Source organism: Colletes gigas, unplaced genomic scaffold (assembly GCF_013123115.1).
Source record: "Colletes gigas isolate AHSC1104 unplaced genomic scaffold, ASM1312311v1 Colletes_gigas_Sc00010, whole genome shotgun sequence".
Lineage (NCBI taxonomy): Eukaryota > Metazoa > Arthropoda > Insecta > Hymenoptera > Colletidae > Colletes > Colletes gigas.
Genome location: NW_025106639.1, coordinates 6047435 through 6063873, shown reverse-complemented (window position 1 = coordinate 6063873; position 16439 = coordinate 6047435). Strand labels below are relative to the sequence as shown.

Below are 16439 nucleotides of genomic sequence, written 5' to 3'. Positions count from 1 at the left end.
TCGCGCTCGCATTACTATTTTTCTCCATAAAAATATAGCTTTTGGCATTCGAATCGTGCATATCAGTATTTGTGTTAGAAGACATTATTTTAAAAATTTTAATCCCAATCAAGCGATTGATAACTACAAGTTGTTCGATAAAGAATGCAACGTAAAAATCATATCATAAATATCAATGCATGTAACGAAGCAAATAATATAGACTTGAATATTGATTAATGGCTATTTTCTCGTATTTCAATCATTCAAATTTTTTAAATTTGTGATATTCAGTGAACACTCGCGCAAGTAATGTAATATCTTCTTCTATTGGTGAATATTTATTATCACTAGCCTAGTATTTTCCCGCCTTTACAATACATAAATAGTGTTTTCCCCTAAACATATTTAAACGAATATTTTAATATTATTTATTTAAATATATTTATTAATAATAAATATTAATTAAAATATTGTTTAAGACAAGTACTAAGGCTTGGAGCATTGGACAAGTATAAAAACGTAACGTGAAGGGGAAGGGGTTATGAGATTTAGTGAATTTCCCCCCAAATGGTACAATTTCTTGTCACCAAATGTTCATTCATTCTCAATAGATTAGCTTCCGCCAATAAAACAGTAGACAAAATGTTTTGTAGTACAGTAGCCAATTGCAATACATATGCAAATTAATTAAAATTCTCGAAGTTACAAGTGCGGTGAAAAAGAAGAAATTATGAAGGAGTTGTTTGGCGTTTTTTATAAAGTGTATTTTGCTAATATTTGAAAGTTCTTTCATATTAAGATGATTTCACTGGAACATTCACTTCTTTATGCTATCTTATTTTCAATAGTATGTTTAATTACGGTACGTGTCTCAGATTATAATAACATTTGTATGGAACTTAAGTTCATAGAAACGTGGCATTTTTAAGCATATTTAAAAATTTTTGGATAATATTCGATTTTAAAATAATGTATATCTGGTGGCAATTTTTTATTGATAGTGGTTAAGTTAACATTATATGCTTCTAGTTTTCTTTAATATTATATTTGATAACGCAACCATATCCTAAAATATGGCGCGATGAGAAAGAGAAATATTTCTTTAATCCAAAGACAAAAAGTACTGAAATATTTCCATCGCTCTATGATAATTGGAGCGTACATCTAAGCATCATAGTACCTGCATATAACGAAGAACAAAGATGTAAATGGTGTTTGTATTAATGACGATATTAATGAAAGTTCAGTTAATCATGTTTTTATTTTATAGTGCCACTGATGTTGGACGAATGTTTGGAATATATGGAAGAACGTTTAAAAAATGGATGTACTTATGAAATAATTGTAGTTAGCGATGGAAGTACGGATCAAACTGTGCAAATTGCACAAAATTATGCACAAAAACATGAAAATATCAGAGTACTAGATCTTGTTAAAAACAGAGGAAAAGGCGGTGCAGTAAGATTAGTTAGTAATCAGTCATGAATTGTTCATATTTAGTATCTAATTATCGGCATTACTTTATGATATAATTTTTTTTAAGGGAATATTAAGTGCAAGAGGGAGTGCAATACTATTTGCAGATGCAGATGGTGCTACTAAATTTAGAGATTTAGAAAGGCTAGACGACAGTTTAAAATTCATTTTAGGATGTAAGTAATTTCTTGCCTATGATTTGAAATGTATATTGCATAGAATATTTTGACAATGAAAATTTTCTTTCTAGTCGATTATAAGAATAAACCAGATGAAGTCAGTTCATCTCATGCAATAATATGTGGATCCAGAGCACATTTAGAAAAAGAAGAAACTGCCAAACGAACTTTTTTCCGTTTATTGTTAATGCACGGTTTTCACTTCTTAGTATGGTTATGGGGAGTGAGAGGAATCAGGGACACACAGTGTGGCTTTAAACTTCTAACACGAAACTCTGCAAGACTTGTATTCCAAGCCTTGCATGTCGAACGTTGGGCATTTGATGTAGAAATGCTGTATATTGCAAAAATTCTAAACATTCCTATTGTCGAGATTGCTGTAAATTGGACTGAAATAGAAGGATCGAAGATAGTACCTTTTTGGAGTTGGGTACAGATGGGTGGAGATTTATTTTTTATTTGGTATAAATATAGAATTGGAGCATGGAAAATAAAAAAATCCAAAATGACATAACGCAAGTGCATACCTACTTATAAAAAAAAAAAACTTCGAGTTAACAAATTACGAGTATAAGAAGTTGTACAATTTTTCGAGAATTGTTACATGTTAGGTTAATTTCACCGATTTCATTAAAGTATACTGCTTCCTTTTTATATTTATTCTTTTATGTAAAATAAACTGTGCGATTACAAATGTATGACAGATTTATAATGATTTTTGTCGTTAATGAATATTTTGCAACTGAAAAATATATTTCTTTATTCGTTTAAAGTAGATACTTATCAGAATGTGAAACATCCTTCTAGTAACTTATCTGACACTATTAAAAGGAACTAACACGTAATGTATGAAGTTATACAGATAATATCTATAGAAAGTTTAAACAAAGCCACCAATGACGACGTACGCATGATGAAATATTCACCGATCTAACCTCAAATAAACTATTATGACAAGTATATGTTTCTTGTAACGTACCAGACACGAACAGGGTAATAAGTAACAATAGAACATGATTGTTTCTTCAGAAATATATTTACTGCAGTCTTCAAAGTCGATATAACCGGCAGAATAAATTCTTTGTTCACTTTGTTTAAACTCCCGAACCTGCATTCGTGCGTGTAACCCTTGAACTTCACCGAACCAGTAGCAGGCCCGCACCAATCAGCAGCGAGACAGGGCCTGTCTATTAGATATATGTATGCATTTAGTAACACGTCAGAGTCGGTTAGTATTTCTAACGTTGTATGACGTTGCTTGCAATTTTGCACATTTTTGCAAATTACTTATACCAGGTAGTGCTTCATTCATTATAATCAGTTGCAAAATACCATTAAGGAATACAATTAGCATAATCACTATTGATTTTATATTTTGTGACGACAAAAGTTGATCAAAACATGTCATTTGTATCGCCTATGCCTAGTCGTGAATTTCTTTGGGATGTTTTTCAAAGGTAATTCAAAATTTGTTACAATTTTATTCATTAATTCGCCCGATTTCGTATGTACACATAAAAGTTATCATTTTACGTACATCATATTCAATTACCTATATGGTCTGGTGTTAATTGCATTTTGCAAAAATTAAACCGATCAGCTTCATAAAGTAAAAAGTTAAAAAAAAACTAACGATGTTAAAAATATTATTTTTTCTTTTAAGTAAATGAAAATTCACAAAAAATTAATTTTAAAATACTAAAAATTATTTTGTAAGAAAATTAACATTTTATAAATATGATAATGTACTTGGTCTTTTGTATATAATATTCTGTAAATTGTTAATACAGAGTGGACAAAGACAGATCCGGTGCAATCACTGCAGACGAATTGCAGCAGGCACTTTCAAATGGAACCTGGACACCATTTAATCCAGAAACTGTTCGTTTAATGATTGGTAAATATTTTTTTTGGTTTATGTTTCCAAATGACTATGCAAATTAATTCAAATCTTGACAAATCTATAATGTTAAAATATGAAGTAATATACTTAATGATATAAAATTATAAACACAGACACATATGCACATATATACATATATATTTTTTTTCCGAGCGAATTTGCATGGTCCTTTATTATTGTTAATACATGTTTGGGTCATTTTATTGGTGCAGGTATATTTGACATTGACAAAAATGATCCTGCTTCTCCAGGTATGTTTGATCAAAATCAAAAAGGAACAGTTAGTTTTGAAGAGTTTGGAGCTCTATGGAAATACGTAACTGATTGGCAAAATTGTTTCCGATCGTTTGATCGCGACAACAGTGGGAATATAGATAGAAATGAATTAAAAACAGCGCTTACAAATTTTGGATATCGACTATCAGACCAAATTATAGACACTCTCATACGTAAATATGATCGAGCCGGCCGTGGAACTATATACTTTGATGATTTCATACAATGTTGTATAGTTTTATATGTAAGTATAAAATTACATTATATACGTTGCAAAATAAAATTTATATTTTATATTTAATAAAACTTATATCCTGTTTTATTTTTCAGACACTGACTGCTGCTTTTAGACAGTTAGACACAGACCTGGATGGTGTCATTACAATTCACTATGAACAGTTCCTGGGGATGGTATTTAACCTTAAAATATAAGACAATTTTGAGTTTCATTAGAATTACTCTTGTCTATTATAAAGCTGCATTATTTATAGCAAGAACGTTATATGAATTTTCATGATGCCAAAATTAAATTTAAGATCTTATGCATCTGTTTTCCTTGTACGTATAGATTCTCTAATAACGTAATTACAAAAATTCAATCAAATCTAATAATGGACAGTGATAATATCTTCCGTGTATGAAGATACAGTAATATATATTTTAAAAACATTCCGTAAAAGTTTACACAAATAGTTAAGCTTGAACATAATCTCTATTATTATTTGGCCTTTTGTGTTTGTTTATTGTTAAAAAGAAATATGATTAATACGTGTTGCTTAATTATTCATTGGAATGTTAACAAAGGAACAAATATTTAATATAAAGTGATATTAAGGTGGTGCGGTTAGATAAAACAAATAAATATATCGTTTTAACCCTCGCTCCAGAAAAATTTACTTACAAATTTAAGCAAATGAGTGAATGCTTGCCCTTCCCTCACTCTAGCAAAATTTAAACGACATACATATTTGTTGATTAATTGCAAATTCTGAAATCAAACTTGTCTGAACGCTCTATGGTCTGCTCAATGTATTTATACTAAACGAGCAGAACTTTTCTGGAGGAATAGGTTAAAACGACTATTTGCTTGATTGGTCGAAATATACCTTTGCGAAAAGTACGAATACATTTCAATTAAGATACAAAACATGATCGAGTCCATCTAATACAATAAGTGAAACATTCTTCATAAGATACATTCTACTATATCTATTACATATTAATTTCAGGATTTCACATGCTTTGTACAATGAACAAAACAACATATGTCAATTATAAATATATTGAAGTCTATATTAATCCTATTTAAGTATTTTTTAGCACTTATAGAAATACTGTATACATACTGTATCTTTTGACTACAGTGTATTGCATACTCAAAACAATGTTAACAGCTTGAAGGTTAGAAAAGAATGATGTTGCAAGTGCCAAACAAGCGCCACAATAGGCCTACTTTTAATAGTACGAAAAATAGGGAATAAATTAAACTGTACAACCATATTACATCAGCTATCTTCAAATACTAAGTAAAAACGTCGAATAATAAGATAAGAAAAGAGAACCGCAGCGCTTGTTGGCAATCGTTGGGAAAACGAGAAACGCGACTGTGTATCCTAGCATTTTTGGCACATAACCCAACGAACACAGTCACGCTGTTTAACATTCAACAGTTAAATAGTCCATAAATACAATTACACGTACTTTTTTCGTTTGTGTATAAAAATTATTTCTGTACTTTTCTATTACTATTCGATTGGTGAAAATAAATAAATACAAACATTAAATGAAAATTTTTTCCTTATAATACCTACAAAAGTATAGTATCTAAATCATTTCTACCTTAACTACTGTGGTAGAAAATTACATTTTATTCGTTTACTGCTCGCAAATCTCTCGCAAGCGGCGCGTCAGACTCCTGTCTCGCGACTTCTTGCCGAAGAGCTTTGAATCCGCTACTTTCTCACCCACGTATCTCCAGGCTCCAGGAACGGGACTCAGGAAAATGGAAAAAAAAAGGAACTGTTTATTGGAAAAACCACTGGGTCGCGTGGACACGTCTGTACGCTATGAGAGCTGAACAAAGACTGACTCGCCATGCCGGCCGGCCACGCGGCTTTACGCCGGCGCAACATGGCCGCTTCCCCCACTTTCGCAGCTAGAGTGAGAGGAAAGACCGCAGTCCCTACACGCAGCCAGCACCTGCCTGACGGCGGCATTTACAAAATTAATTACGACACTATGTAGAGCATACACGTCCAACTGGACATATTTCGGACATAATCATAATTTGCCATAGCAGAACTATTGTTTGACCTCAATCCTAGGCAACTGACGTCATAGATAGAAATAACTAATGGGATCATTAACGGGATCATTACGTAGAAGGAATTAGTGTTCGTATACTTGCACTGACGATGTGTTAACGCCTCCATAAAGTATCTATCTAATCTAGTAATCACTTTAACGCCCTCTCAGAGAGACATTATCGTCCCATGTTATGGAATGTTGATTTAAAGAATAACAAGCGATATCAGAAAGTTTAATTGATCTCCAATGAGGGGTTTTAATCTATCTAATCGTATTGTATAAACTGTACAAAATTCCGAGTAAATTGAACGCTTGAATTAATGTGCTCTTATTTATTTGTAAATATGCATTTACACTTATAAAGAAATTCTTTTATTATTTAAATATGCCTCTACATATTTAATGGAAAACTAAAATAAGCATGGATATTTTATAATCTCTAAATAGTACAATTTGGCGACTTGACAATAAATTAAGATTACGCGTATAGACAATAGTATTAAATATTTTATAAATTATTATGAAATAGTATATAGAAATATGATACACTGGCGTTTTTTTTTTGTGTGTGTAAATTTATCGGAAAATAATACAGTACTTTACGTTGCGTCCACTGTAGCAATAATATAAAAATGTGGAATATAAGATTTTTCATAAAAGTATGCACACATGTTCATTATCATACAAAACTGGTTGACCCTGAGTAATTTTTATAACACATAAGGTTTTGTTGAGTAAACACATTATAAATAATTTTCTTTAAAATATTACCAAATGATGTTGAATTTTATGTATAGAGTAGAATGTCAGTAAAATGTTTTTTCATCGAAAGGAAAGTTGACATTCGAAACGACAAGCTACAATTTCCCAAATTTAACATATTTACTAAAGTAACACTGGTGTATATGTAAGAATTTCATTAAGTAGATGAATTATAGTAAAACTTTTATAAAACTGAAATTATTCTATTTTCAAAATTAATATTAAAATCTTTTTCATAAACAAACTGTTTATCACAGATGGAGTCGAAGTTATTATTAAAATCGCAATAAAATTTTAATACAGAACAATCTTGTGAAATCTTATGAATCTCTCTTACTTTAATAATATTAAACTAATTCTTATAATAGAGAATGTAACACGTGTTACATATAAATCATAACAATTTTTATTGCGACTTTATACCTATTTTAATAAACGATTTAAGTTTTAAAAATATTATGTAACCAATACGAACCAGTTATTTAACAAATCTATATAAGTAAAAATGATGTAAGTTAATTTGTGTGATGTGTTTTGCTGTAGTACTTTATCATGTAATTACTAGTCAATATTTTGTTATCTAATCATGTGTCTAAATCTATCCAATTCAAAGATACTTTCTGATAACCTGTAAGATTAAATTATTATATGTTTCATAAATTACATTAAAAATTTATATATAATTATTTTTAAGAATAATTCTTACCTTCCAATGGCATTTATAAGAGCAACAATTTCGCTTCTTTCCAAAAAGAATAGTTTCTTATTAAAGTTATGTAATGTTGGTTGCCATTTATCGAACTTTCCTGAGAATAAAATTTTTAATGCTGTGCCCAACCCATGTATTTGAAGTTTTCCCCAAAGTTTGCATTTGTCGCATCCTACACAATCCATAATACGAGAAATATTTCTAAAATGTTGCCTAAATTGTTCTTTTAACAACTGAGCCTCAGCTCCGCCAGCAAACATGACACTTTCATTAAAATGTTCCGGAAACGACCTAGATAAAGTACGAGTTAAAATGAAAAATTATTTAAATTAAATATAACATATTTATACGTATATGTAATTGAACTTACTTGACAACACTTAACATATCATTTATTGCCAGACGAGTATCTTGATCCTGTACACTGTTACCAGTATAATACTCTTCCCTCTCCAAGTATGGTGCAGCTTTAGTTAAAGCTCTTAATTCAAGTAAATAAATAAAGTATAAATTTTTCAACCAATTTGGACCTTCACCTCCTGTTCTATCTGGTGAAAACCTCTTTTGAAATTCTTTTACATTAGGGCCCCAATGACCAGAAGGTAGTATTTCTAAACTATCTTTTGGCGATAGTAAATATTTTGAACATAAATGAATATTGATACTAGCATGGAGGCCTGATATAACCCGAAAGAAAACTCTCTTTTCCAAGCACATTCCTAAGATAATATATTTCTATTAAACTTTTAAGCTAAATTATATAATTAAGGTGATACTACATTTTAAAAACATACCATTCATTTTCGAAGATTGAATAAAATTATGAGGTGAATTTTCAGGTCTAAAATTAGATGTATAACGTATAATGTAAAATTTATTATACCGTCGTATTTTGTTGTAGAAACATCAAATAATAATTTGAAATTAAATTACAAAGCAAATACATACCTAAAACAATTTTCCATATAAATACTATTCCATATTCTGTGCGCACTAGGTCCCTTATAGCCTGTGTATCTTTCAGGATTAAGCAACAGATCCACATATTCTCCGGGGCTAGATTCTTTCACACAAAAATTATCCTGAGCATCATCATATTGTTTCCACAATTTAAAATCTTTGTAATTCTCTGAACTAAATAAAGAAATATCAAAATAAATTTTGAGTGCTTACATTTAATGTATACGAATATCTATAAATGTACTTTTACCTAATTGTTGTATTCAAGTAACCAAGTTCTCTATTATGATCTTCAACACTGCGTAGACAATCATCAAACTGTCCTTTGGCTTTATACTTATCCACAGGACTTTCATTAAAGTGAATATTTCGCAGCGTATCTCCTTTTAAACCTTCTGGAATGTCTTCCTATAAAACAAAAAAAGGTACTTAATAATGTTTTTACACGATAATTAATATTAATTCTTTAAGAACTTACATCTTGACACGGTTGTACGTGACAATATCGCATAGCACATTTGCTATCGTCTGTCCAAAAGGGACATTCTTGTTTTAAATTTACTTTATAAAAACGAAAATAATCTCTGACTAGAATACTCTGAATTCTTGGATAAATTTTCATATTATTGAAATAATCCACTGTATCTACATTGCAGCTGCAGTCGTCGATTGATCCTTTTAACTAAAAATGTTGATTTTTTATATAAATCATATAAATTCACATAGACTTATTATAAATATATCAATGTCGATAATAATTTTCGTATAAAATTATACCAAATTATTATGAACGGATAAAAATCTAACAGATCGAGAAAATATGAATAACGAAGAAGAAAGAAATACCTTGCAAAAACACTGGTCGTCTTTTTTATTGTTCGATCCGAAATAATTGCCATGTACAATAGAAGGTAAAAGCACCGTAAACATTATCAAACCGGTAAACATGGTTGCGCTGAGTTTGCTTTTCGTAATTTAACTCGCTGGAATGTCTCTCGATCAAGTTTATATTCGACGATAAATATTATCGCGAGGTACCGCGATGATACAACACGTTTCCCACTTTTGACGACATCGACCAGACTACGTGCCACCAGAAACGTAAATCTTCCTGCCGAAAGTAAATGTCATTGACATTTTTAATGCGTCGTCTATCGATCAACGCTTCTCCGTTAGGTAGTGAACATAAATCCATATGTTTACGCAAATATGGAATTTTTGCTATTTCGTTAAATGTACATAACGATACTGTAAAAATCTGAAATGCTTCACTACGAATAAATAAACGATATCGTCTTCTCAACGCGATAATACGTGCGTCGCGGATACGCACGTAAGGTATGTACACGTTGATGACTACTGGAGACTTTGATCTCAACGTAGGCTACAAGAATCGTTCATGAACACTCCTATTGAGCTTACATGCGTGATCACTATCTATCGTAATACGTATCTTCGTGGGAAAGGGGACTTCACGTCCGATCAGGACGTCACTATTAATCACTATACAATATGCAACAAATTATCACAAACAGGTGTATATGATGAAAATATATCTTTCTTTAAACCATTGTTATATTTATAGCAATCGCATGAAATTCTCGACTGTGTAACATTCCACGAAATGATTTGTAAAGAAATAGAAAAACTAGCAAATGTTGACGAATATAAGATAAAAAAATATTTACCAACATATGGTGTTTAATATTTTAACAGATTCTTAATTTTTTACTGTATGAAATAATTTTTTATTCACTTTCTTTCCGTTTAATAAATATTTACTTGCATATTAACAATATTTATTTAACTTACTAAGCCCAGGAAGAGTGTTAAAATAATTTCACTTCTACGTAATGTCACGTAATAATGTAAACAGATGTTTTGCTCCCCTCTTTTTGTCGTTGACCAGATTTAAATTTGATTCCACGTGTACTTACAGTACTTGCTACCAACTATAAATAACATCTTAGCAATAACTAACATTATACAAAATAGTTAGATATTTAAAAAAACCCAACCACGCTATTTATTAATTAATACAATGCGAACAACTATACTTAGTATTTTTTCCCTTTTGCTGCCTTGTCTTTTCGTAATAAAAAAGTTGATATTTTTAAAAACAAACAGTCAGACTTATTATAATGTTTCAATACTTTTATGCAAAATAGTTCGGTTTAATAAATTATACTATACATATAAAATACTATAGAATCGGGAAATGAATTGTTAATACGAAAAATATAAAAATCTCATTGTTAAATAAAATACTATTAATAGTGCTAAAACGATTCTTTATTATTAATTTTAAATCACTATCTCAATGGTATATGTTGAAAATTGTAATTTCAAACAAAGAGAGTAAAAGTTTATCGTATAAATACTATTCTTAAAACATGAATATATATATTTATAAAGTGTAAATGTTTAACGAAAATAAATACATTTTAATAGTAAGAAAACTATGAAAATGTTAATCGAAAACGTTAGAATTTCGTATAAACTTTACGACTAATCGGTTCACAGCATGTATGAATGCATACACTCATTGGCGTAGTTGCATTGTGGTATAGGACATGTCAAAAATTTGTGATGGCGACGATGTTAAAGGTTAGTTGTCATTAAATAACGAAATTTCTAATTAAACTCGATTGATAGCAATACACAGGTGCTAAAATAATCTTTATAATTTTTAATGCATTCTGTTGCATTCTTCTATGCTCAATGGTAATATGCAAATTTTGATAACCTATGCAATGTTTGAATTGTCAAAGAACGTTTTAAAATTTATCATTAGAAATAAATATACAATTTTTTATTAAACATACTTAAAACTATTTACATGATGTTATTGTTATTACAATTCGTGAACGATTAATATAAATCGTTATCTTCTTTAACAATTAGATATGAATTCTTCCTAATATATGTTTTTCTTTCTAAATTAAATTACAGACTGCTAGTCAATAATACCTTACCTAAAAGCATTATTTTTTTATGATCTATGTATTTCTATTATAAGCGTACAATGATAATGTAATAACAAATATTATAGTGAACATTTTAAAATTCATCAGAGATACTACATTTATTTATGCAATAAATATATTTAACGTTTAATTTATTTTCTTTGACAAAACTGCATGTTTAGGATAAGAGTCAATTTACATTCGAAGACAAATGGCCATGTATGCGTCCAATTATTTTAAAACTACTGAAACAAGAACCTGTAACTCAAGCAGAATGGCAAGATTTATTTTATTCTGTTCATTTGGTATGTGTATGGGATGAAAAAGGCCCGTCCAAGTTAAGGGATGCACTCAAAGAAGACATAATGGATTTTATAAAACAAGCTCAGCAGGTACATAATATAATTTTAGGATATACAACGTATATATATTTTTTAATATAGAAAAAAAGAAATTATTGTTTTATACATTTTATAGAGGGTTTTAGCGCATCAAGAAGAACAAGCTTTGTTAAAAGCTTATATAGCAGAATGGAGAAAATTTTTTACTCAGTGTATTTATTTACCAACACCTTTTAGACAATTGGAATCATATCTTGCTGGGAAAACAACTTCTAGTGCTCAGAAAAGAAATCAACCAGATGACATTGTCAGAAAGGTAAAATTTATATTTGTACATGTTTCGATATATAAGTTAATAATAATTTCTATTTATTATAGTTGATGTTGGATAGCTGGAATCAAAGTATATTTGGAGAAATAAAACAAAAACTTCAGGATTCAGCTATGCGACTTATTCGTGCAGAACGAAATGGGGAAGCATTCGATTCACAGCTTGTTATTGGCGTTAGGGAATCTTATGGTAATGAATTCTTTAGTAATGTATAAAATATATTCTAAAGTACATTAAGTATGAAAAGTATATTCTATTCTATATTCTAAATATTCTAAACGTGAGATATATTATACTACTATTAATATATGAGGCATCACTGTAAATCTTATTATATATTCAGAATTGTATTACAATTTGCAGTAAATTTATGTTCAAATACAACGGATCAGCTTCAAATCTATAGAGAAAATTTTGAAGCTGCATACATAGAAGCAACAGAAGCGTTTTATTGGGTTAAAGCACCGGATCAATTGTCATTACATGGTGTAGAGAATTATATGCGTTACGCGGAAGCAAAGTTAAGAGAAGAGGAACTTCGTGCACAAAAATATTTAGAACCAAACAGTGCGAGTGTACAGCTTTTAACCGATTGTTGTGTACGTGTGTTAGTAGCAACTTTTAAGCCAGCTATATTAGCAGAATGCCCAAGAATGATTCAACATCATCAAACAGATCGTGAGTATATTTTAATTTACTGTAATTGTATTTTAATTATATTCCCACAGTAATATATTTGATATATTATAATTACAGAACTTAGGCTGATGCTGAAGCTAATGGATAGAGTACCCGAAGGTGTTGGTCCAATGTTAAGAAATTTAGAAGAACATATAGCGAGCGCAGGTTTGGCTGATATGATGGCAGCTGTAGATGTTATAACTCAGGATTCTGAAAAATATGTTGAAAGATTATTAGACCTTTTTCGTCGATTTTCAACCCTTGTCCAAGAAGCATTTGACGATGATCCTCGCTTCTTAACTGCTCGAGATAAAGCTTACAAACTCGTTGTAAATGATGCAACAGTATTCAGGCTAGAATTACCAGCCCGTCAAAGTTCTGGTATTGGTACAACGATTTTAAATAATAAACCTAATAACAATAATAATGGGCAGCCAGAATCAAAGTGTCCAGAACTTCTTGCTAACTACTGTGATATGCTACTTAGGAAAACACCATTAAGTAAAAAATTAACATCTGATGAAATTGAAAGCAAATTGAGAGATGTAGTACGTATTTATTTTTTAATTATGTATATTTCATTGATTTGGAACATCTACCGTTATTTCATATGTATTCATCTTTTATTGGTTTCTTTTTAGTTGTTAGTGTTAAAATATGTTCAGAATAAAGACGTATTTATGCGCTACCATAAAGCTCATTTAACACGGCGCTTAATATTAGACACATCTGCAGATTCTGAAAAAGAAGAGAATATGGTAGAATGGCTTCGTGAAGTTGGAATGCCTGCTGATTATTTTAATAAATTAGCTCGAATGTTTCAAGATATTAAAGTATCGCAAGATCTTAATCAACAATTCAAAGAACAATGTAGAGCTGCTACTGCAGACAGTATAAATATTAAGGTACTAGTTGAAATGGACAGAATATTATGGTATATGCATTATGAAATACATAATTGAGCAAATACAATCTTCTGTAGATATTAAATGCAGGTGCATGGGCCAGAGGCAGTGAACGTGTCACTGTAAGTTTACCGTTACAGTTAGAAGATTATATTCCTGAAATAGAGGAATTTTATAAGAAAAAACATAGCGGAAGAAAATTACTGTGGTATCATCACATGTCCAATGGCACGGTAAGAACGAAAATGCCTTGTCAGAAAATATTAGGACAGATGTTTTTACGTTTATGAAGAACTTTTGTGGATTAAAAGAGGTTTTTTTAAAGAGTAATAGAAATATCGATGTAATTTTAATTGAACATATTTATCAAAACAGAACAAGATAAATTTTTCTGATGCAGTAAACAAGGGTATAGAATAGAACTTTTCAAAAAATTCAATATCTCGGTTCTAATTTTCAGCTTCACCTTGCAACCAATTTGGATGGTGTTCCAGATTACTTTTTCCAACCAAGTGGGACGTTTTGATGTGGATGTAACAACTTTTCAAATGGCAGTTTTATTTGCTTGGAATCAGCGACCGTTTGAAAAAATATCTTACGAAAATTTACGATTGGCTACAGAACTGCCTGATCCCGAGCTGAGACGAACATTATGGTCCTTATGTGCTTTCCCAAAACTCAAGCGTCAGCTTCTATTTGTGGAACCACATGCACACAATCCCAAAGATTTTGCAAATGATACAAGGTTCTGGGTGAACCAAGAATTTGCCATTGTGTTAGTATTATATTTGATAAATTTGGTATTGAAAAATATATCATTTATCTTTGTCTTTGATTTGCAGAAAAAATGGGAAATTACAAAAACGCGGTAAAATTAATTTGATAGGAAGACTTCAATTATCAACTGAACGAAGTAAAGAAGAAGATAACCAATCCATTGTACAACTTAGAATATTCAGGGTTCAGGTATGTTTAATTCCAAATAAATAATGTATTTCTTATTAAACAAGACTCGCAGATAAAATATTATTTTTTTTTTAACAGGAAGCCATCATTACGATTCTAAAGATGCGTATGAAGACTACTAATGCTCAGTTGCAAACCGAATTAGTCGATATACTGAAGAACATGTTTTTACCAAGTAAAAAAATGGTGAAAGAACAAATTGAATGGCTCATTGAAAATAAATATATTCGTAGACACGACGACGATATTAACACTTTTGTATACATAGCATAAATTGGGATTATACATACGTACAAGATTGTTCAAATTCTTATGATTAATATTATATTTTTATAAAAATTCAGTTTTTGTGTATGAAAGTATATGCTCAAAAGATTCACAATGTAATTGAAAGATATTTAATGTTTTTGTGATACATTCACAAAGACACATCTCTGAAGTGAAAAATTACTACTGACATACAAAGTCATATCGTTCTTAAATTATAATTAAATAAGATATCGTGTTTGATTACAACTATGTACATCGTTAAGTAAAAAATGTTATAGTTTCAGAATTTTGAACGACGTACCAAATGATAGAATTTACTATCAATTTAAAAAAAAAAAAACACTAGTCTAGTTTACGATGCTTGTGTAAAAATATGCTTTTCTAAGAATCTTTAATTTCGTATGATCGGACATCGATAATTTATACTTTAAAAATAATTGAATTACCTTCGACATTGAATTCCATTAGTAGCAAATAGTTTCATGATTTTTGAATTCAATAATTTTACTCTACTGCTAGAAATAAGAGATGCCCAAAATACTTACAAACTCTTAAAGAAGATTCCACATGATTTTAAGTAAAATTGTCAGAGACATTTTTAATCTTGGGCGAGAATGTTCATATACGTATATGCATGTACATAGTATGTATAGTAGGTGATATAAATTTAGCGATGTCAAAAATTTTGCAGTGAAGATAATAGTGCCATTGAGTGTAGGATGCCAATAGTTCAAGGACAGGTTTGAACTGATTCGTTTTAAACGCTAGGCACTTTAAAGATTTTTATGCTCCAAGAAGGTATTATCATGTTATTTTTTAATGAAAACCTTTTTCTTGAAAGTATGAGAAAATAAAGCTTCTTAACAGAGAAAAAAACAAAAATTTGGCAGCATGTAGCCAGCAAGGGTATTGCTTAACAGACCATTCAAGAACCTCGCTATACTTGTTCACCTACTACACGTACATTACGCAACATAATATATCGAAACATAAATGATGTAAACGCGTCAGCGTATTTATTTACTGTATGTGTACATATTTTTCAAGCGTAGTTAATTTTCGTCGATTTATCTCATTTGTAACAGTAATACCAATTACAGAAATTTCTTTACACAACATTATTTCCATTCTATTTTATATTGTGTCATTTTTAAGTCCAACATAAATGTGTACTTTCGTCTGCAAAAACTTAAATTAAACGAAAGTACATTTGGAGAAAACATACAATAAATGGCCTATACCAGCACATGTAAATGTGACATTAAAGAAATACGGATTCATTTTATTAGAATAATAATGTAATGTATAATCCTTGTGCTGAATTTTACACGATCGCGTCATGAACCATGAAATGATGACTTAACACTACTAATAATGTCTATGTGTATAAAGCTTTTATATTATTTCAATAAGCTAATGACAAGT

The 16439-nt window shown here is 30.1% G+C and overlaps 4 protein-coding genes across 6 annotated transcripts; 3 read left to right on the top strand and 1 right to left on the bottom strand.

Annotated features, from left to right (window-relative positions):
• The first annotated feature begins 598 nt into the window (after positions 1-598).
• LOC122397780 (dolichyl-phosphate beta-glucosyltransferase) lies at positions 599-2233 on the top strand. Its single transcript, XM_043397172.1, has 5 exons — positions 599-844; positions 1012-1186; positions 1253-1449; positions 1526-1634; positions 1709-2233. The coding sequence occupies exons 1-5, from the start codon at positions 782-784 to the stop codon at positions 2149-2151; spliced, it is 987 nt and encodes a 328-aa protein (XP_043253107.1). The 5' UTR covers positions 599-781; the 3' UTR covers positions 2152-2233.
• Positions 2234-2849: 616 nt separating this feature from the next.
• LOC122397666 (programmed cell death protein 6) lies at positions 2850-5587 on the top strand. 2 transcript variants are annotated; one of them, XM_043396969.1, is made up of 4 exons: positions 2850-3094; positions 3428-3534; positions 3753-4060; positions 4147-5587. In XM_043396969.1, exons 1-4 carry the CDS (start codon positions 3039-3041, stop codon positions 4246-4248), a joined length of 573 nt encoding a protein of 190 aa, XP_043252904.1. In that variant the 5' UTR covers positions 2850-3038; the 3' UTR covers positions 4249-5587. The 2 variants fall into 2 exon arrangements, with proteins under 2 accessions (XP_043252904.1, XP_043252905.1); XM_043396970.1 differs by having other exon boundaries at positions 2852-3094; positions 3792-4060.
• A 934-nt stretch (positions 5588-6521) lies between these two features.
• On the bottom strand, positions 6522-10476 carry LOC122397670 (ero1-like protein). 2 transcript variants are annotated; one of them, XM_043396979.1, is made up of 9 exons: positions 10367-10476; positions 9401-9665; positions 9033-9236; positions 8805-8962; positions 8543-8728; positions 8389-8435; positions 7965-8313; positions 7592-7885; positions 6522-7513 (listed from the first exon to the last, which is right to left on the bottom strand). In XM_043396979.1, the coding sequence occupies exons 2-9, from the start codon at positions 9500-9502 to the stop codon at positions 7462-7464; spliced, it is 1392 nt and encodes a 463-aa protein (XP_043252914.1). In that variant the 5' UTR covers positions 9503-9665; positions 10367-10476; the 3' UTR covers positions 6522-7461. The 2 variants fall into 2 exon arrangements, with proteins under 2 accessions (XP_043252914.1, XP_043252916.1); XM_043396981.1 differs by lacking the exon at positions 10367-10476 and adding an exon at positions 10243-10261.
• Positions 10477-11099: 623 nt separating this feature from the next.
• LOC122397736 (cullin-5) lies at positions 11100-15017 on the top strand. The gene is made up of 11 exons (XM_043397098.1): positions 11100-11161; positions 11703-11912; positions 11998-12177; positions 12240-12381; positions 12556-12870; positions 12949-13421; positions 13515-13778; positions 13856-14011; positions 14273-14553; positions 14621-14744; positions 14823-15017. Exons 1-11 carry the CDS (start codon positions 11144-11146, stop codon positions 15015-15017), a joined length of 2358 nt encoding a protein of 785 aa, XP_043253033.1. The 5' UTR covers positions 11100-11143.
• Positions 15018-16439: the final 1422 nt, after the last annotated feature.

What these genes read in the sequence shown, in the direction of transcription:
- LOC122397780 (XM_043397172.1), top strand. Translation starts at nt 782, where the DNA reads ATGATTTCACTGGAACATTCACTTCTTTATGCTATCTTATTTTCAATA. An exon ending in AAGGCGGTGCAGTAAGATTA is followed by an intron (nt 1,450 to 1,525) that starts GTTAGTAATCAG and finishes ATTTTTTTTAAG; the next exon opens with GGAATATTAAGTGCAAGAGG. An exon ending in TTTAAAATTCATTTTAGGAT is followed by an intron (nt 1,635 to 1,708) that starts GTAAGTAATTTC and finishes TTTTCTTTCTAG; the next exon opens with TCGATTATAAGAATAAACCA.
- LOC122397666 (XM_043396969.1), top strand. Translation starts at nt 3,039, where the DNA reads ATGTCATTTGTATCGCCTATGCCTAGTCGTGAATTTCTTTGGGATGTT. An exon ending in CTTTGGGATGTTTTTCAAAG is followed by an intron (nt 3,095 to 3,427) that starts GTAATTCAAAAT and finishes TTGTTAATACAG; the next exon opens with AGTGGACAAAGACAGATCCG. An exon ending in AACTGTTCGTTTAATGATTG is followed by an intron (nt 3,535 to 3,752) that starts GTAAATATTTTT and finishes TTATTGGTGCAG; the next exon opens with GTATATTTGACATTGACAAA.
- LOC122397670 (XM_043396979.1), bottom strand. Translation starts at nt 9,502, where the DNA reads ATGTTTACCGGTTTGATAATGTTTACGGTGCTTTTACCTTCTATTGTA. An exon ending in ACGACCAGTGTTTTTGCAAG is followed by an intron (nt 9,237 to 9,400) that starts GTATTTCTTTCT and finishes CAACATTTTTAG; the next exon opens with TTAAAAGGATCAATCGACGA. An exon ending in GATATGTTAAGTGTTGTCAA is followed by an intron (nt 7,886 to 7,964) that starts GTAAGTTCAATT and finishes TACTTTATCTAG; the next exon opens with GTCGTTTCCGGAACATTTTA.
- LOC122397736 (XM_043397098.1), top strand. An exon ending in CAGATGACATTGTCAGAAAG is followed by an intron (nt 12,178 to 12,239) that starts GTAAAATTTATA and finishes TATTTATTATAG; the next exon opens with TTGATGTTGGATAGCTGGAA. An exon ending in TTAGAATATTCAGGGTTCAG is followed by an intron (nt 14,745 to 14,822) that starts GTATGTTTAATT and finishes TTTTTTTAACAG; the next exon opens with GAAGCCATCATTACGATTCT.